We start from the raw sequence: 21105 nt of genomic DNA, 5'->3' as shown, positions 1-21105 counted from the left end.
GAGCAGAAAGAGGCTCATTGGTGCATACTAAACAGTGACTCACTGACAAGTTAAAATAAGATCTTTTTACCCCCATCTTCACACCACTCCCAGAAACATATGTTCCTCATTCTTTTCTGCAGTCAGGGAGAACCTGCTGGAAGCATCCTGGGGACTTCTCTACAAAAACCCAGCCCTCTCAGGACAGCTCAACTTGCCCCCTTTCCTCTTCCCAGCTGCAGACCTCCAGGGACCTGCTGTTTGTTTGCAACGCTGTCTACAGTCCTCCTTTCCACCCAAACTCTGCCTCCTGGCACCCACCCACCAAGCCATTCTAGGCATGGGACTTAGCTCTGAAAATACACTGTGCTGGACAGTTTTATGCCAATTTGACACACGCTGGAGTCATCTGAGAGGGAGGAACCTCAAGGGAGAAAATGCCTCCCTAAGGTGGGGCTGTAGGCAAGTCTATAGGGCACTTTCTTAATTAGTGACTGATGGAGGAGGGCCTAACCCATTGTGAGTAGTACTGTCCATGGGCTGGTGGTCTTGAGTTCTGTAAGACAGCAGGCTGAGCAAGCCAGTAAGCAGGACCCTCCATAGGCTCTGCCTCAGGGCTTGCACTGCTTGAGTTTCTGTCCTGACTTCCTTTAACCATGAACAGTCATGTGGAAGAATAAGCCAAATAAATCTCCCCAAGTTGCTTTCTATCATGGTGTTTTATCACAGCAATAGTAACCCTAAGATATACATTTTCACCAAAGACACTAAAAATATATTTCATGGTATTAAGGAATTGTAATTTTTATGGTAAATTCCAGTATTATGATTAAAAAAAATTTTTTTTTTTTTGAGCTGAGGATCGAACCTTGCTGGGCAAGCGCTCTACCACTGAGCTAAATCCCCAACCCGGTGGCAAATACTTTCATACACTGAGCCACTTTGGTTTGGTATGTATTTTTTAAAAAGAAGACTAAATTTTCAGAGACACATTATGAAGTATTACAGATAAAAAGGGTATAATGTCTGGGTTTTGAGAAATACAAGATAAATACCCATGGGATATAAACTAAACACGAGTGGCCAAGAACAGATTATCACTGAAAACTAGATGACTGTAGTCTAGGCAGTCCATGCTGTGTCTTCTGTTTGAAACTTTTCATTACAAGAAAACCAAACCAAATGACTACCTAAAGGTGATTCCTCCCCCACGAGACCATGTAAGGGTGGCCTGGCTTCCAGCTCTCCACGCTGTCTCCAAATGTATTTCCCTCCATACCTCATGCTTTCTTGCCCACTCAACTTTACTTTTTTTTCTTTTTTGTGGCAGGATTTTTCTGTGTGTCCCTAGCTGTCCTAGAACTAGCTCTGCAGACCAGGCTGGCCTCGAATTCAATCTGCCTGCCTCTGTCTCCTTATTGCTGGGATTAAAGGCCCAGCCACTATGCAAATTTCTAACTGCAAGACTATTTTGTTATGTGGCAGTCACCAGGTGTTAGCTTCACATTCTTGCCATGTAAACGTCTTCTTTAAAAAAAAAAAAAAAAAAAAGGTTTAGTTTTATTTAATGTGTATGCCTGTTTGCCTGCATGTAAGTCTGTACACCATGTGTGTGCAGTGTTCACAGAGGTAACAAGAAGCAGCTGGAACCCTTGGAACTGGAATTGCAGACAGCTGGGTGCCACCATGAGCGCTGCTCTTAACCGCCGAGCTGTCTCTCCATCCCTGTAGTATCTTCTTAATTACATACAGAAATTACACTTCACCTTGCTCGGGTGAATGAGGCACTGAAACTCCTTAAAGCCTACTGGGTGGGGAGAGGTCTCTTTGCAGCCAGGCACTTACTTCTGACTAGCCTCCATTTCCAGCAGTGCAGACAGAGCTGAGGTTCCTTTTTTCCCAACTGGGGGGCCTGCTGACTCGAGGGAGTGTGCAGCGATGGGCCCAGTCATCTGCAAGCCTTTCATGGCAGTCCCCTTCTAAAGCATGGAGAGGAGACAGTTCATTCGTTAGTCCAAGTAGGCTCTGAGATGTCACTCACATCTCAGCTCACACTGCTGCATCTTTGGGCCCTGGGAACCTAGTCAACCCAGCAGAGGAACAGGTTCTCTGTGTTTAACAAACGATAGAAGAAACTAAGACTCAAGAGAGGTTGGTTAACCAAGGAACTCCAAATCCCCTGGAGCTGGAATTCAAACTAACGTTAGCTCTTTTCACACAGCATTCTAACTGTTCTAGTCGCAAGTGATCCTGAACATAGAAGGCAGCTGGTGTGAGAATAGGAGCCTAAGGTTAACAACAGGGCTAATGAAGGAACACTATCAGGAGATTAAAAATAATGAACTATGAGTACAAAAGCTTGAACGAGTCCTAATCATAATGCTATGTGGAAGGAGCAAGCCTCAAGTGGTTTTCTATCATAAGATAGCATTTTGAAACAGCCAGGTGCTGGAGAGATGGCTGAGAGGTTAAGAGCACCGACTGCTCTTCCAGAGGTCCTGAGTTCAATTCCCAGCACCCACATAGTGGCTCACAACCATCTGTAAATGAGATCTGGCGCCCTCTTCTGTATACATAATAAATAAACAAATCTTAAAAAAAACAAAAAAAAAAAAAAAAACACCCGGAAAAGACTAGTGGCTGCCAGAAGATAGAGAAGGGAAGAACTATGTGACTGCCAAGGGGAACATGATGCTTTAGTTCTGGGGATCAAACTCAAAGTCTCTCCAATGCTATGCAGGTGATCTACCACTGAGGAACCATTTGATGATGGTGGTTGGCAACATGAATCCCTGTATTCTGTATATACCTGTATACAAGCAGACAGAGATTTAGAGAGTCAATTACACTTTATGTTAATTTAAGCAAAACAATGCTGAATCACACATCTGCCCCTTATTGCCTGGGTAGCTTCAGATATATCCCATAGCCTTCTATATAAGCCTCAGTTTCTTCACTGAGTGGCAGTGTCTGACCGGAATTAAAGGGGCGAATACTCTGAAAGGAAGGTCTGCTGCTGCCAGCCTCTTAAAATTCAGTGCCACAAAACACACAGCAGCTGTGCCCGATACCGGGTCCCACTTGGAGAGTACACCACAGGTGCCATGTCCTCAGCCAGAAGGGCAGCTCAAGGCATAAGGCAAGGTCCAGTCACTGCTGGCACCAACCCCTCTCCTTCATCCTACAACAGGCGAGAACACACTGACTAGAATTTCACACACATGTTGAGTAGTCATGGGATAAACCTGGCTGATGAGAGGCCTAAGAGAACAGGAGGTGGAGCCTGCCTCCCAGGCTAGGTACAGTCCCCAGGAATTCTAGGAACTCTTACCCTAGGGATTCTCAGCCTTCCTAATGCTGCAACCCTTTAATACAGTTTCTCAGGTTGGGGTGACCCCAACCATAAAGTTATTTTTGTTGTACTTCATAACTAATTTTATAGAGGAGCAGTGTCCCAGTTCCTAAGACCATTGGAAAACATGTTTCCGACGGTCCCGGCCCACAGCTGGAGAACTGATGCCTTACCCGGATCATGCGGTCTGAGCGATGGCGCCTGCGGATGCGGTTTAAGCCCTCTACAAAGCGAATAAAGCCGTCTAGGAGCTGCCACTCATCTTCATCTGCGCGGGGTCTGTCCCCATAGATGTCACAGTGCACCTCCCCTTCTGTGATGCGCTTGGTGGCAGTGACACAGGCTGGCAGTAGTAGGAACCGGGTTCTCCAGAACTTCAGAGACTCAATTAAACTATAGAGAGCCAAGGAAACCAGAGTGGCGGTGAGACAGAGTAGATCATAAAAGTCTTCCTGGAGAGCTCTCTCTGAAGCGGACGTGAGACATCCTGTTCTGCTGCCCCAAGTGGCTTTGCTTAAGACAGGACACAAAACTGAAAGACCACAGACCCAGTAAAGCAGCTGTCCACCATCAATTACAAAGCAGACAGAAAGGCTAAAACATAAATGAGACACCACGAGCACCAGGCTACTAAACAGCAAGAAGAAAATGCTGAAAGCGCATGTTAATACGAATCCTTTATTTGTTAAAAACATATAGACCTGTATACAATCACACATGTGAACACACACACACACACACACACACACAAAGAAAGGAAATTCTACTATTTATTAATTGAAATAAAACAATACTGAATCACAGATGTGCTCCATATTAGCTGGTAGTCTCAGGCACAAGGTGAACTCCATGCAACCTCTAGGGGCCTGCGTTGTTCCTCCACTGAGCTCCTGCTCTGTGCTGGTACTTGCTCAAAAGGCACCCTGGGCCTGAGCTCTGCTTTGTTTTTCCAGCTGCCATCAAACACACACGATAAAATACACCACTCTGACCCATTTTAAGTGTGTCAATGGTACTGAGCACACTCACACTGTTACATAACCATCACCTCCAGCCAGAGTTTTAAGTCACGCAGATGTGCTCTGTTCTTCCGATTTGAAGAAAAATAAAACAGACACCAGACAAAAGGACAGACGAGGCATACATCCCAGGCGGCGGGACGGGAAGTGAAAGCCTCTCTCTAACCTGAAATCTTCAGAGCCAGCAGAACAAATGTACTGATCCAAGTAGTTCCACTTGTACTCCTCTAGCCGTTCATGGCAGAACTCCACCCAACAGGAGACAAACTCGGAGTCCGAGTGGGAGGGGCAGAGGCTGTAGGTGTAACGGATCTGGGCAGATTCGTAAGGGTACCTGAAAGACAGAGGAGACGCCTGGACACTGAAAAGCAATCTGTACCCACCACCACCCTTTTTCTGCCTCGCAATATTCGGTACTATGCTGGGCTCATATAGTAATTAGCGCATCCTGGGAGCCTATAATGGAAATTTCTCAGATCTTCTTGAACTTTTCATTCTTTTCTACATTTATCCTTTGGTTGTGGTGGTATTGTGTTCCCCAAAATATTGTGCAGGCTAATAAACTTATCTGGGGTCAGAGAACAGGACGGCCACAATATTAAACATGAGGATAGGCAGTGGTAGCACACGCCTTTAATTCTAGCATTCCAGAGACAGATATACCTCTGGATCTCTGAGTTCAAGGCCACATTAGAAACAGCCAGGCATGGAGACACTCGCCTTTAATCCCAGAAATCCAGCCTTTAATCCCAGGGAGTGATGGTAGAAAGTAGAAAGATACATAAGGCGTGAAGACCAGAAACTAGCAGCATTTGGCTGGTTAAGCATTCAGGCTTTGGAGCGGCACAGTTCAGCTGAGATTCATGTGGATGAGGATCAGCTGAGGAACTGGTGAGGTGAGATAGCTGTGGCTTGTTCTGTCTCTCTGATCTTGTAGCATTCACCCCAATACCTGGCCTCAGGTTTGATTTTATTATAAGACTCTTTAAGATTCATGCTACATTTGATTGTTAATATGCTTGATGTGAATCATGCTAAGCTTTATAAGCTGAATCAATTCTCTTTGGGAAATAGTAAACTATAAACCTAAAGTTACTATAAAGTGAAGTCTAAAGGGAATCATTCAACTTCTTATACACACATTGTATTATACACATACTTTAGCATAGAGACAAAATTCAAGATGACCACCAGAGACTATGAACACCCAAGGACTCACTTGGGAAGGTATCGTGTTACTGTGATCATCTTGTCCTTGAGTGTCACCTTATGGAACGTCCTGCCCATACTGAGCCAATATTGGCCTTCCTCCTCAGGGCGGTTTCTGGACACAAGGCCTAGTAGAAAAAAACAGTGATTTCATTTATCTTGTAAAGGCTCATTTTTACCACAGTCTTGCTTTTTGTCCACAAAGATACAGATAAAGAGGGGAAAAAAGAAGAAGAAACAATGTTTTCAGAGGCTGCTCACAGAAGCATTATTCTTGGTTAAAAAATAAAATCCCAATTGAACTTGTGTTGGAAGAGGCAAGTCCGGTCTCAAAATAGGGGGCCATGATCCAAAGGAACCAGAACAGTTGAGGAAGCTGTTTATTGGTGGTCTGAGCTTTGAAACCACAGATGATAGCTTAAGAGAACATTTTGAGAAATGGGGCACACTTACAGACTGTGTAGTAATGAGAGGTCCCCAAACGAAATGTTCCAGGGGCTTTGGATTTGTGACCTACTCTTGTGTTGAAGAGGTGGATGCTGCAAGGTGTGCTCGGCCACACAAGGTTGATGGGTGTGTGGTGGAACCAAAGAGAGCCGTTTCTAGAGAGGATTCTGTAAAGCCTGGCGCCCATTTAACCATGAAGAAAATTTTTGTTGGTGGTACTAAAGAAGATACAGAAGAATATAATCTGAGAGACTACTTTGAAAAGTTTGGCAAAATTGAAACCATAGAAGTTATGGAAGACAGGCAGAGTGGAAAAATGAGAGGATTTGCTTTTGTAACTTTTGATGATCATGACACAGTTGATAAAATTGTTCAGAAATACCACACTATTAATGGGCATAATTGTGAAGTGAAAAAGGCTCTTTCTAAACAAGAGATGCAGTCTGCTGGATCACAGTGAAGTCATGGAAGTGGATCTGGCAACTTTATGGGTCGTGGAGGACACTTTGGAGGTGGTGGAGGTAATTTCGGTCGTGGTGGAAACTTTGGTGGAAGAAGAGGAGGCTATGGTGGTGGAGGTAGTGGCAGCTGAGGTAGTTATGGAGGTGGTGATGGTGGATATAATGGATTTGGAGGTGATGGTGGCAACCACGGTGGTGGTCCTGGTTACAGCAGTAGAGGAGGCTATGGTGGTGGTGGACCAGGCTATGGAAACCAAGGTGGTGGATATGGTGGTGGTGGAGGAGGATATGATGGTTACAATGAAGGAGGAAATTTTGGTGGAAGTAACTATGGTGGTGGTGGGAACTATAATGACTTTGGAAATTATAGTGGACAACAGCAATCAAATTATGGGCCCATGAAAGGGGGCAGTTTTGGTGGAAGAAGCTCAGGCAGTCCCTATGGTGGTGGCTGTGGATTTGGTGGTGGAAGTGGTGGATATGGTAGCAGAAGGTTTAAAAAAAACAGCAGAAAAGGGCTCCAGTTCTCAGCAGGAGAGCGAGCGAGGAGTTGTCAGGAAAGCTGCAGGTTACTTTGAGACAGTCGTTCTAAATGCATTAGAGGAACTGCAAAAATCTGCCACAGAAGGAGTGATGATCCACAGTCAGAAAAGTTACTGCAGCTTAAACAGGAAACCCTTCTTGTTCTGAACTGTCATAGCCACAGTTTGCAAAGTGCAGCTATCGATCCATGCAATGTAGTGTCAATTAGATGTGCATTCCTGAGGTCTTTATCTGTTGTAGCTTTTTCTTTTCATTACATCAGCTATATTGCCCTGTAAATTGTGGTAGTGGTACCAGGAATAAAAAAATTAAGGAATTTTTAACTTTTCAAAAAACTAAATAAAAATAAAATCCCAGAAACTGTCATAGTTTTCTTTTATTAAACCAACTAGTACCAAATGAGAGCAGGTGTTGGCAGCACCTGGATGCTACACTCCAACCCTGATGCCCAGTCCTCTGGAGTAAGTGTTGACAGGTCGGGAACACGTGTGTGATTAAAATGAAACTCCACTCCACCTAAGCCCGTCTAAGCCCTCGCCCCGGGCTGGCAGCCAACACTGCCTCCTGCCTGTGCCCCAACTCCTCCCCACAGCTCCTCACGCTTCGGTCTGAAAGGACTGCCGGTTTGTTTCATGTGGTTTTTGTCCTAGACACCTGCTTGTGACACTGCTTCTGCCTTCTTCCTAAGCCACTAATTGAAATCTTACAGACTAAAAAATAAAATGTTGGGGTTGGGGATTTAGCTCAGTGGTAGGGCGCTTGCCTAGCAAGCTCAAGGCCCTTGGTTCAGTCCTCAGCTCCAAAATAAATAAATAGACAGATAGATAGATAGATAAACAGATAAATAAATAAATAAATAAATCATTTACATGTATTTACTTTGTGTGTGTGTGTGTGTGTGGAGATCGGAAGGCAATTTGCAGGATCAAGTCTTCTCCTTCTATACGTGGATTCTAGGGGTCAAACTCAGGTCACCAGGCATGGCAGTAAGTGCATGTACCCAGCCACCTCTCCAGCCCATTTATCAATTACTTAATATCACCACCCAAAGTAACTTCCTCAGGAAAGCTGTCACCATTAGTCATATGAACATCTTATATGTAGCTCCTTAGGTATGTGTCTCTCCAAATAAAGTTTCAAGGATTCAGGCACAGCAGTGCATATCTAAGGCTCCAGCTACATAAGACACTAAGACAGGCAGACTGACTGAGTCTTTAAGGCTGTTGCCAGACTGGGAAACATAGTGAATCCTTGCCTCAAGACCAAATTAAATTAAAATTTAAAATAAAATTCCAAGAGGCCAGAGCTAAATATTGTTTATCTTCATATTTTCAATTAGCTCCTGATAAAGTGCCATGGCCAGAGTAGGTGTTCAAAAACTTAATTTAACTAAATTAAACACAGAAAAAGTGAAAATAATGAGAATTAGGAAGATTCTCTAAAGAGTAAAAATTGTGGCATACAAAATAACAAAGACTAGGCAAGATCCTGATGACCGGCAAACCTAGTGTGCTGTTCTCTCTTGTTCAAGTCAGAGAGACGGCCGCACGGTGGCAGGTGGCCTGGAAGTGCTCAGAAGAGAGGACAGTAGAGTCTGAGAGACTCTTCAGTGTGGATGTGACAATCTCCCAAGGCAAGCTGCAGCACATACAAGAGGCTTCAGCTTGGGACCCTGCATTCAACCTCAACCTCTTTACCTGCCAGGGCATGCTCTCTAGTTGCAAGTCTCTCTCTCCAGGTCTTCCTTTCTGCAAATAGACAGGGGCATGCCCCATGAGGCACTCCTTCATTCTGCTGTAAGTACCCTGCCTGCAGTCAGGAAGAGGGTCAGGGAACAGGAACAACTCAGTTCCCCAGCATATCATTCTAAACTAGTTGTACCCCAGGGATCAAACATGTATCTGTGGTTAAGTTAATGTGTGCCTCTCCCAGTGGACAATAAACTCCTAGAGTTTGTTGGAACAAATCCTACCTTACCTTTGCAATCAATAAACCTGAGACAAGGGAGCAGCATGAGCTTGGCTATGAGAGCAACTTTCCCAATAACGATAATAAAAGTTTTAATTACCAGGGACATAAGAGTGTCCCTCTGACAACTAGCCCTGAAGAATAAGGCTCATGAATCAGCTAGGACCAGCACTCGACACTAGAATTACAGACTCACAAGGGACATTCACCCCATTCAAGAGCAGAGACTGGACAGGCAAGATGTGGCCAGTGCCACCTAAAGGCAAATTTATTACTGCTCCTTGGATTAAAGAACTAAATTCTTCCTGCAGCCTTGTGAGGCCTAACGTCTCTGGCCACACCCCCAGATCATTCTGTGCTCCATACCAGTAGCTTTCTTTCTGATGTGCAAAAGTTATCACACTGTCTCCTGCTAAGGGCTTTTGCTCACACCGATCCCTCTACCTGCCTGCTCTTCTCTTTAACTTGCCCCCTCAATTTCCCTAATGACTTCTACTTATTTCAGGTCTAAGGTCAAATATCACCACCTCAGGAAGCCTTACCTGACCCTCCTAACCAGATCAAGCTCCAAATTAAAGAGGTGTCATGGGCCTTTAACTAACTTTTCCCTCCCAGTCTTTATCTCAGCAGACCCGTTTTTCATAGTCTGACAAATGCTATTTTTCTCTTTATTGAGCTATAAAGTCTTTCTTTAGACTAGGAGTGTCAGAAATGTTGAATGAGTGAGTGAAAGGGGAGATACATTTATTTAATATCTGTTCTATTCCCAGGCACTATAGTTTCCACTGTGGAGGTAAAGAAGAATGTGAAATGGTGCTGGTTAAAGTGAATTGGTGGTACAGTGGTGACCATAGCAATCTTCCAAAAGGGTCTTGGTACCCCAAAAGGCTAATACAGACTAAGGAGGGTGTGACAGTACAGATCTGGAACCCGAGGGGTTAGGAGGTGAAGCAGGAAGATCAAGAATTCAAGGCCAACCTGACAGTTCAAGAACCTGTCTCAAAAAAAAAAAAAACAAAACAAAAAGAATGTAAAATATGAACAGAAGGCAACAAACGTCACGAGGAGCTTCCTAAGAAAACACACAAGACACCCATAGCTTCATCTACGAGGTCTGGACTGGCTGACAATTAAGCCACACAACAGATCCACACTTCTTTAAATTCTCTGGCCAGAGGAGCTTTACCAGAACCAACATTGATCTGAATGAAGTTTTACAGTGGCCGAAGAGGGAAGTGGAGGCTTCATTAGCAACAGTGAAGAAGCAAAGAGACCAAGACAGCTCACGGCGGCTGATTTCAGGGAATGATTACTGCGCTTGTCTACCATGAATGTGGTCCTGGGTTTGATTCCCAGTGCCAAAAAAGAAAAAACAAAAAGACACACATAAAAAAATGTAAACTTGGCTGGGTTGTGGTGGCACAGGCCTTTAATCCCAGCATTTGAGAGGCAGAGGCAGGTGGATCTCTGAGTTCGAGGCTAGCCTAGTCTACAGAGTGAGTTCCAGGATGGCCAGGGCTACACAGAGAAACCCTGTCTCAAAAACAAACAAACAAACAAACAAACACATATTGCTCTTCTAGAAGACCCAATTTGGTTCCTAGCACTCACTCTGGGCTTTTCACAACTGTTTCTAACTCTGGCTCTGGGGGATTTTTTACACCCCTCTCTGGCAGTTGTGGACTCTGTCACTCCCCATACACATTAAAAAAACAAACAAACTGTAACTTAGATGCACCACCTGAGAATCTGCTGTGTAACAGAGGTCTAACACTAGAAACAACTAAATACCCACTTCCAGGTTTAGCGCATTCACTATACACTTGACAACTCAGTACTGGCTGCCTGCTACTCCTAGGTGTCTAAACCAAATGACATCATCCCTAAAATTAACCACACTCTCTTCGTTTTTTAAAGACAGTTTCTCTGTGTAGTCCTGGCTGTCCTCTCAAACTCAGAGATCCGCCTGGCTCTGCCTCCCAGGTACTGGGATCAAAGGTGTGCGCCACCACTGCCTGGGCACCACTCTTGTATAGCCAGGCATTTGGGTCCATACCTTAAACCCAGCACTTCAGAAGGAGAGGCAAGTGGATCTTTGAGTCTGCGGTGAGCATGATCTATAATTACAGGCCAGCCAGAGGCACACAGTAAGACTCTGTCTTACAAAGGAGAGAGGGGGTCAGGGGAAGTTGACTGGTTAAGAAGAGTAACATTTTGGCCAGGCAGTGGTGGCTTACCACTTTAATCCCAGCACTCAGGAGGAAGAGAAAGGCAGAGCCCTGTGAGTTCAAAAACAGCCTGGTCTACAGAGTGAATTTTAGAACAGCCAAGTCTATACAGAGAAACCCTGAGTTGAAAAACAAAACAAAACAAAAAACAACAACAACAACAAAAAGAAGAGTAATGTTTTAAAAAGTTATTTTATTTTTATTGCATGAGTGTTTGCTTGAATGTATTGATGGACCAGCCTGACTCCATCTTAAGGATGGAAGCTATTTTGTTATAAAGTAAGAACAAGTTCATTCTGTTTGCTGCAAAATTCAAGTTGACCGAAGTGCTTTAACCTGTTTCTGGAATCTGACACGCTCCTACCCTATGGAGTTCGACTCACATATTGAATATACCCCGATAAGATGTTCTGCCAAATCATTTTGAAATGTTCAGCCAAGTTCCTATGTAACCAAAATTCCTCTGGCAATCTCCCAACCCTTGAAACCCCACTAGTCTTGCAGTTTTTTGGACTATATAAACCCTACCTCCTCCTGTGATGCTATTTTTTCAAATTCCAATTTAGGGAGACAGCCCTGTCTGACAGAAAATAAAGCTTGCTTAATTTGACCAAAAAATTTGGGTAATAATCTTTACTCTCATTCAATGAGATTAACCACTGGGAGTGAACTACCATCTGAGTGCTAGGAACCAGACCAGGGTCCTCTGCAAGACCAGCCAGTGTCCTTAACCAGTGCCCTTGGCAGAGAGGAAGAGCCTCAAGTAAGAAAAGGCCTCCATTAAGACCTGGCTGTAAAAAATTTTCTTTTTCTTTCTTTGTTTTTTGAGCCATGGGTGTTAGGTTCCCTGGAACTGGAGTTACAGACAGTTGTGAGCTTCCATGTGGGTGCTGGGAATTGAACCCGGGTCCTCTGAAGAGCAGCCAGTGCTCTTAACTGCTGAGCCTCTCTCCAGCCCCAATTATTTTCTTAATTAGTGATTAATATGGGAGGGCCCAGCACAATATGAGTGTGCTACCTTTGGGCTGATGGTCCTGGGTTCTAAAGAAAGCAGGTTGAACAAGCCATGAAGAGCAAGCAAGCCAGTAAGCAGCACTCTTCCATGGCCTCTGCACCAGCCCTCTGTCAATTCCTGTTTTGACTTCCTTCAGTTATGAACAACGACGTGGAAGTGTGAGCCAAATAACCTGCCCCCCCCCCCCCCCCCGTTGCTTTGCCATAGTGTTTCATTATAGCAATTGTTAACTCTAACTAAACAATAACATAACAGAAGAAAATCTACTCTCACAGACTTATTAAAAAACAAGAAACATAGGCCGGGCAGTGGTGGCGCACGCCTTTAATCCCCACACTTGGAAGGCAGAGGCAGTCAGAGTTCTGGGAGTTTGAGGCCAGCCTGGTCTACAAAACAAGTTCCAGGACAGCCGGGGCTGTTACACAGAGAAACCCTGTCTCAAAGAAGAAATAGAATTTTAAGAAGAATCACTTACCTCTGCTATAGAGTGGACTACTGCTCAGTGGGGGTGGAACTGTGGTGTTGGGTTTCTGGGCCTTTGGCTGTACTATGATCTGGTAGCCCTGCATGAGACGCTGGCAAATGAACTCTTCAAAAACTTGCTGGGCTGTCATTTGAACCCCCTCCTCATCCCTCCTGGAAGAGAAATGACTGAGCATGTGGATATGCTTGACCTTGGGCAGTGACATTTAACAGTCATTGTGTCTCTTTTCCTTTGGTTCATCCCAGATTATCATTCTACAGCAGCTCATAAAATCCATAATCTGTATGCCAGCTTTAGAAGAAATGATCAGTTTAACAAGGCAGAAAAAATAATAACCTTAGAAAATACTTGCATTAGCAAATATGTTATCAATGGAGACAAACATTAATGTCAACAAAACTTGAAAGTAACATTTCTTCTTCTTCAAAAAAATTTATTTATTATGTATACAGTGTTCTGTTTGCATGTGTCCGCGCAGGCCAGAAGAGGACACCAGATCTCATTATAGGTAGTTATGAGCCACCATGTGGTTGCTGGGAATTCAGGACCTCTGGAAGAGTAGCCAGTGCTCTTAATCACTGAACCATCTCTCCAGCCTAAGTAACAGTTCTTGAGTCATCAAATTTCCCAAATACTTAAGGAGGACATGAAAGGTTTAAAAGTTCGATGTTCTTCTACACATGTGTTCCAATATACCCATAACCCTCATAAACAAAGCTGACTGCTTTTCTCTCAGGCACTGACCTGTCCATGTCTGCTTCTGGGAGGAGATCATAGCAGCCCTCTGTGTAGTCATTCTGCAGGCCCTGACGGTCCGGGAAGTAGTCAGTGGTGAGGGGAAGGCATGCAGGAGTAGTAAGAGACTTCCAATCCACTCCAACTGTGCAACAGAAGCCTGGCACTACAGGGGGAGCAGACAGTGTCAGAACTGCCTCGCATAACGGGGAAAAGGTATATGTGGTCACCATGGCAGGTTTGGGATAAGGAGCAGGGAGGAGTTCATGGTAAAAGGTGATAGAAATTGCCAGGATAGAGGAGCAGAGGGAAGAGGGTGGGGGAGGGAGAAAGAGAGAGAAACAGAGTTTGTTAGATAATGCAACACATGCTTATCCAATCCCATCATGCAAATGGGATTCACAGCTGCTATTTTTCATTTTCTGCTGATCATGAGCTACAGCTGAAATGCCAGTGAGGTTACTGCAGGGCAGGCAGGGTTACATATCAAAGCAAATTAATATTCTGAGGGCAGAAGAGAGGCTCAGGCCAGAGCTTCTCCTTTCGAGGACCACAGAGTGTCTGGGTAGGAAAGGAAGAAAGCTCAGCCTAATTGGGAGCAAAACAGCATATAGCGGCAGAAACAGGAACACCTCAGAATCACAACAAGTAATAGATTCAAAAGCATAGAAGGAAAAACCAAAGGAGGATGTCTGGGAGTTTGGAGACATGAGTTTGACGTCTGCTCCTTGGGTAAAGCAGACTTTCAATACTGACATTTTGGATTAGGCAAGACATTATAGAGGGCTGTGCGGGGCACAGAGGGATGCTGAGGAGCAACACTGGACTCTACTCACAAGATGCCAATGGTGCCTCTACTGTGAAAACAGACACTGCAGTGTCCACTTGGGTGCGTGTCCCTTCCCACTAACCTGAAAGTGCTACGGCAGTACTATGGTCTGTCTGGATGCTGTTTGTCTCACTAGACTCATTCCCCAGTGTGCGACTATGAGAACCAGGGAGCCTAGAGGGAGGTCCCTGGTGGTGTGTCCTCAGAAGGTCAGGGTTGTTCTGGAACTTGAGGCAGTTATTGGTAGTTCTTGCCCAGTCTGCACCTAGCTTCCATTTTTCTGCATGTGATCTCTCTGATTCACTTTTTTTTTTTGAGCTGAGGACCGAACCCAGGGCCTTGTGCTTGCTAGGCAAGCGCTCTACCGCTGAGCTAAATCCCCAATCCTTCTGATTCACTTTCTAATCTCGATGTCATTCACCACCATGTGATGCAGCTGGTGAGCTCTTGCCAGAGTCAGCACCACAACAATATTCTCTCTGTCTCTCTCTGTCCTCTCCTCCTCCTCCTCCTCCTCCTCCTCCTCCTCCTCCTCCTCCCTCCTCCCTCCTCTTCTCTCTTAGAGTTGCTATGAATCCCAGGTTAGCCTTGAGTTTGTAATCCTTCTCCCTTAACTTCCAAAAGGCTAGGATTACAATGTGCACTATATATACACTGAGCTTTAAACTAATTTTCTTTATAACCTATTGCCCCTCAGGTATTCCATGTAAACAGATAGCTAGCTCTCTTAAGTAAAACTTACTCTAATCTGTGAGATCTTTAAAGTCAAGACTAGCTTTTCTCTTTTTTTTAAAGATTTATTTATTTATTATGTATACGGAAGAGAGCACCAGATCTCATTACAGATGGCTGTGAGCCACCATGTGGGTGCTGGGAATTGAACTCAGGACCTCTGGAAGAGCAGTTGGTGCTCTTAATCTCTGAGCCATCTCTCCAGCCCCAAGACTATCCTTTTTAAATCTCTGTAAGAGAAAACAACAACAAAAACCACTCCATACCTTGGCCTTTGAGTACTGAGTGGGATACTTACACACTATATATTGTAAATGCATGTGTGTGGGCAGTAACAAGGTTACAACACAATGTATCCCCTGTGACTTGTCAGCCTTACATCACCCTCACGTGGGTGAAGAAGTCTTATGTGCTAAATACAGGAACAGAGTGCTTCACGCAGCACCACTGACGTGGGGAAAACCACAACTGGACAGAGGCCTAGCGCCATCTCTATGCAGGTCTTACACAGTCATCAATACCTCAGGAATTCAAAATACATCCCCAAACAGCTAAAGTTGTGCCCCAACTTCCGATTGGGAGATGAGAAGCTGTGCTTGCCCCTACTTCCTGGATAAAACAAGAAGTAGAAGAGACCTAATCAAAGCCACTGTGAGGAAGTCAAAAATGGAGGCCAGTCACCTCTTTATACTGTCTTAGAGCATGCTAGACCTCACTACCTTTCTGACTCTTACATCAGTGATTTCTGCTGCACATAACAGCATATGTCTGTAGTCCCAGCACTGGGGAAGCAGAGACAGGATTGCTACAAGTTCACAACTAGCCAGGCTACATTGAGAAACCCTGTCTTAAGAACAAACAAAAAAACAAAACAACCCTCTTCCCCTGCCTCTCCCCCGGAACACTCTAGAAACTATCCAAATGGTCACTAATAAAAATGACTATTAAAACACCAGATATAGTCATATGTTTGATGATATGATTAAAAATAACTTCAGATATTTTGTTTTGTTTGTTTGTTCTGAGATAGTGTCTCACTATGTAGCTCTGGCTGACCTGTAACTTCTACTTATACCAGGCTTCCCAAGTACTGGGATTAAAGCTGTGTGCTACCATACTCAATTTAAAAAAAAAAAAAAAAAGAAAAAGAAAAGAAAAACAAACTCTTTGGGCTGGCATGATGGCTCAATAGGAACAGGCACTTGCCACCAAGCCTGATAACTTGCATTTGAGCCCTGGATGCACTCAGTAGAAGGACAGAGTCAACTCCTATGGGCTGTCTTTTGGCATCCACGCACAAGTGCTATGGCATATGTGTGCCATCATACAAACACTTAAAAAAAAAAAAAAAAAACTTTTAATAATAGAGGGGCTGGAGAGATGGCTCAGCAGTTAAGAGCACTGGCTGCTCTTCCAGAGGTCCTGAGTTCAATTCCCAGTACCCACAAAACAGCTCACAACTGTCTGTAATTCCAGTTCCAGGGGATCTGATACTCTCACACCAATGCACATAAAATTAAAATACATTATTTTAAAAAGAGTAACAGAGACATGAAAAACAGTAAAAGGACTAAGTTAATCATCAGCATTACACATCCACAGCCACACAAAGCATGCAGTGGTAGGATTGTTCCCCTGCTACTGTGCTAGTACAGACGCTCTTCAACGGTTCAGCTAACTAAATAGACTAAGGTGATGAGAACAGACCTTAGCTAACCAAGTATTTTCACTATGGGTGTATCTGAAAGGTTCTAGTAACAGCACATTATTTCTTTCTGGTTTTTTCCAGAGCCAGTATAAGGCCTAAGAGCTAAGACTGGCTTCTGCCTGGCACAGGGGTCTTTGGGAGAAGTCTACCCTTTCCCTTATGTCCTGAATCACACATTATGGAGCAGGTCATCCAACCATACTTCTCATACTGGCGTCAGACAGACTCAAGAGTCCCTCACATCACCTTTCTACACCAGAACACACATGGATTTCTGGACTACTCTCTTCCCACAGGGCTTCCTTGTGCTCTCACTATGCCATAATCCCTATAACTTGCTTCCTACTAATCAACTGTGCCCTCTTACTTGGGTCTGGAGAGGTAGAAACACCATCCTCTGGAGAATCCTTATTCTGGGTCCTAGGATTCATACCTAGAAAAAGAAAAAGCAGATTGTCTGAATCAAAAGTTACCCTACAAAAATGTTTTGACAGTTATGGTTGAAAAAAACTCAAAAATAGGGCTGGAGAGATGGCTCAGTGGTTAAGAGCACTGACTGCCCTTCCAAAGGTCCTGAGTTCAATCCCCAGCAACCACATGGTGGCTCATAACCACCTGTAATGAGATCTGGCGCCCTCTTCTGGCCTGCAGGGACACATATAGGCAGAATGCTGTATACATAATAAATTAATCATAAAAAAATAAAGACTTCGTTTTAAAAAAAATAAGAAAAAGCTCAAAAATAAAGCTAAACACACACACACACACACACACACACACACACACACACACACACCAAGGGCCAATTCTGAACTGGGTATTTCAAACAGCACAAAAGAAAAAACCAGGGGTTGGGGATTTAGCTCAGTGGTAGAGCACTTGCCTAGCAAGCGCAAGGCCCTGGGTTCAGTCCTCAGCTCTGAAAAGAAAAAGAAAAAACCAAAGAAAAATATGAACAACCTAAAATTTGGGAAAGAACCAGAATGTCAATGTTATCAATACCATCCTTTTTGTCTGATAAGTTTTTTTTCCAAACAAAATTGCTACTTATTTTGAGAAAACTGACACATTTTAAAATCATTTCAACTAATTAGTTTTTAGCAAACATAAAATAACCTAATTACATTTGTTGTTGTTGTTGTTTGGTTTTTCGAGACAGGGTTTCTCTGTAGCTTTGGAGCCTGTCCTGGACTAGCTCTGTAGACCAGGCTGGCCTGGAACTCACAGAGATCCGCCTGCCTCTGACTCCCGAGTGCTGGGATTACAGGTATGTGTCACCACCACCCAGCCCTAATTACATTTTGTACAGTTATTGTTTAACTTTACCTTCTAGAATTCTTTCCCAAATCATAGTTTTTAAGAATTTAACATAAAGGGCTGGAGAGATGGCTCAGTGGCTAAGAGCACCCAGGTTCAATTCCCAGCACCCACATGGCAGCTCACAACTGCCTATAATTCCATGATTTGACACCCTCATACAGACATACATTCAGGCAAAACAACAATGCACATAATTTTTTTTTTAATTTAAAAAGAAAAAAAGCAAGAATATAAAGTCAGGGGGTGGTAGTGGTGCATGCCTTTGATCCCAGCACTCGGGAGGAAGCAGCCAGCTTGGTCTACAAAGTGAGTTCCCAGACAGCCAGAGTTGTTACACAGAGAAACCCTGTCTTGGGTTAAAAAAAAAAAAAAAAGGAATATAACATAAGACATCAAAATTTCCTACATTTAACAGACTAACAAAGAATCTACTTTAGATATAATCAGTCTGAAAAAGATTTAAAATGAAACTTTAGTATGAAATGACAGAGCTAACTGAAAAACACACGTAACTAATTAAACATCACTTGGGAAACATATCTATTTATTAGAAAATCATATTATAAAAAAGATTGAAAAGAGTCTCAAAACCAACCAACATTAACTATCTCTAAATGGAAAGCTAAGGGAGGAGCTAGGTGAAGAACAGAATTTTGTTGTTTTTTGTTGTTTTCAAGACGGGGTTTCTCTGTGTAGCTTTGCGCCTTTCCTGGAACTTACTCTGTAGCCCAGGCTGGCCTTGAACTCACAGAGATCTGCTTGCCTGTCTCCTGAGTGCTGGGATTAAAGGTGTGCGCCACCACCACCCAGCGCTATCGTCTTTTTTTAAAGCTTTATTTAATTTATGTGTATGATTGCCTACTCATACATAAGTATAGCTTGGTTGTGCCTGATGCACATGGAGGACAGAAGAAGACATCAGATCGTCACAGACATCTGTGAGCTGCCATGTGGGTTCAGGGACTGGAACCCAGGTCCTCCGCACATGCTCTTAACTGCTTAAGTATCTATCTCTCTAGCCTCAGAAATTGTACCTTTTATCCCATATGTTTCTGTGTCACTTGAATCTCTTTTTTTTTTTTTTTTAAGATTTATTTATTTATTATGTATACAGCATGTATGCCTGCAGGCCAGAAGAGGGCGCCAGATCTCATTACAGATGGTTGTGAGCCACCATGTGGTTGCTGGGAATTGAACTCAGGACCTCTGGAAGAGCAGTCAGTACTCTTAACCTCTGAGCCATCTCTCCAGCCCTTGAATCTCTTTTAAGGATAACAAATATTTATAAATTCTTGTGAAATCTTTGGAAAAAAAAAAAAAAAGCAATGACCTGGGACTAAACATTTGAAAATCAGATAATCTGGAATATGGAGAGTTCTCTCAAAAAATCAAGAGGAAGAAAATTAACAACCCAATAAATAAATGAACAAAATTACTTGAATGGACACTTTAAACACCATATACAGAAGGCAAGTGAGGACATAAAAATAGGTTCAACACCAGTATTCATTCAGGAAACAGTGAATTAAAGAGTGAAATGCCTCTACACTGTTTTTTGTTTGTTTACTATTTGTTTACACAGTCCCACGTATCCCATGCTGGTCTCAAACTTGCTCTGTAGGGAGGATGATCTTGGACTTCTGATCCTCCTTCCTCTAACCCAGTGCCGAAATTAAAGGCCTGTACCGCCAAAGCCAATTGGTTTGTTTGCTTGTTGACTTAATCAATTTTATAAATGTTTTGCCTACATGTATGTCTGTGCTATGCACCATATTTGTGCCTGGTGCCCACAGAAGTCAGAAGGCATAAGATCTCCTGCAACTTGAGTTACAGATGGATACAAGCCACCATGTGAGTACCCCAGTCCTCTAGAAAAGCAACAAGTGCTCCTAACTGCTAAGCCAACTCTACCCACCAAGCCCAGGTTTTCTTCTTTCTTTTTTTTTTTTTTTTTTCTTTCTCCTGCTTGGATTTTTTTTTTTCCTTTTATTGAAAATAAAAGCCAGGCATGGTGGTGCATGTTTTCAATCTTAGCACTTGGGTAGCAGAGGCAGGTGGATCTCTGAATTCAAGGCTAACCTGGTCTACAAAGACAAAAAGAGAAACTCTTTCCCCGGCCCCAAGGGAAAAAAAAGATTTTTTTTTTCTCCTTCACATACTATACCTTGATTATGGTTTCCCCTCCCTCTAGTCCTCCCAGTTCCTTCTCACCTCCCTACCATCTGGATCCACCCCCTTTTTGTCTCTCATTAGAAAGCAAACATGCTTCTAAGGAATAATGTTAAAATATAATATAAGACAAAATAAAAACTAACACATCAGAACAGGATAAAACAAACAGAAGAAAAGAGCCCGAGAAAAGGCTTAAGAAAGAGATAGATGCAGAGACCCACTCATTCACAATCAGGAATCTCAATGAAAACACCAAACTGGAAGTAACAATATGTATGCAAAGGACCTGTAGGGTTAAAAAGAGGAAGATTTATATTTATTTAGATATTTATATAGAATTATTCATATAGAAATAAATATATATTTATTATATATAAAAGTAAGATAAAAATTTTTTAAAGCCCTGACATGATATTTTAAGATACAGAGCCTCCAAAGATGCCACTGAGTTAGTTTTCTATCTGACTGCTGGCCATCTACTACTGCTAAGCCCAGTTTTTCAAGCAGTGCTAGGGACGGGACCCAGGACCCAGCACTCTCACATTGAGCTACATTGCCATCCCGTTTACCGTTTAAACAGGTTATCGATACACAATTCAGGTAGATATGTGCTTAGGATACACAAAGTTCCAGCTTCAGTGTCCAGTACAAAAGTAAAAAGGCAGAAGGATAAAAAGGTGATCTGCCAAGATCCCCTAACTGCCTTGACACTGCTAGACAGCACAGAGAGAAGTGAAGAATACAGCAACAAGGTCTTACAACTGTGTTTACAACAAAGTCCTGCAGAGCAGAGGGAAGCCCACAGAGACGTTATTCCTGAGAAGCATGACTCATGTATGAATCAGGCCCAATCACAGGAAGTCTGAGTCACACTTGGGTACCTGCAGATGGCAGAAACTTCAAG

The 21105-nt window shown here is 43.3% G+C and overlaps 2 protein-coding genes across 10 annotated transcripts in view; one reads left to right on the top strand and one right to left on the bottom strand.

Annotated features, from left to right (window-relative positions):
• Positions 1-21105, bottom strand: part of Depdc5 (DEP domain containing 5, GATOR1 subcomplex subunit) — a 118031-nt gene that overhangs the window by 42561 nt on the left and 54365 nt on the right. For 6 of the 9 annotated variants that reach the window (XM_036200596.1, XM_036200597.1, XM_036200599.1 and 3 more), the window contains 7 exons: positions 17077-17142; positions 13450-13633; positions 12697-12857; positions 5570-5687; positions 4517-4684; positions 3505-3724; positions 1825-1958 (listed from right to left, as the gene is read on the bottom strand). In XM_036200596.1, the coding sequence (XP_036056489.1) occupies positions 1825-1958; positions 3505-3724; positions 4517-4684; positions 5570-5687; positions 12697-12857; positions 13450-13633; positions 17077-17142 (1051 nt within the window). The remainder of the gene's footprint in view (positions 1-1824; positions 1959-3504; positions 3725-4516; positions 4685-5569; positions 5688-12696; positions 12858-13449; positions 13634-17076; positions 17143-21105) is intronic. The other 3 variants (XM_036200598.1, XM_036200600.1, XM_036200592.1) reach the window with 1 other exon arrangement.
• LOC118592217 (heterogeneous nuclear ribonucleoprotein A3-like) lies at positions 5800-12383 on the top strand. The gene is given in 4 exon segments (XM_036201030.1): positions 5800-5836; positions 5898-6584; positions 6726-6950; positions 12358-12383. Coding segments are annotated over 4 exon segments (975 nt in total).

Source organism: Onychomys torridus, chromosome 10 (genome assembly GCF_903995425.1).
Source record: "Onychomys torridus chromosome 10, mOncTor1.1, whole genome shotgun sequence".
NCBI lineage: Eukaryota > Metazoa > Chordata > Mammalia > Rodentia > Cricetidae > Onychomys > Onychomys torridus.
The sequence above is the reverse complement of the archived record's forward strand: the minus strand, read 5'-3'. Positions and strand labels throughout refer to the sequence as shown.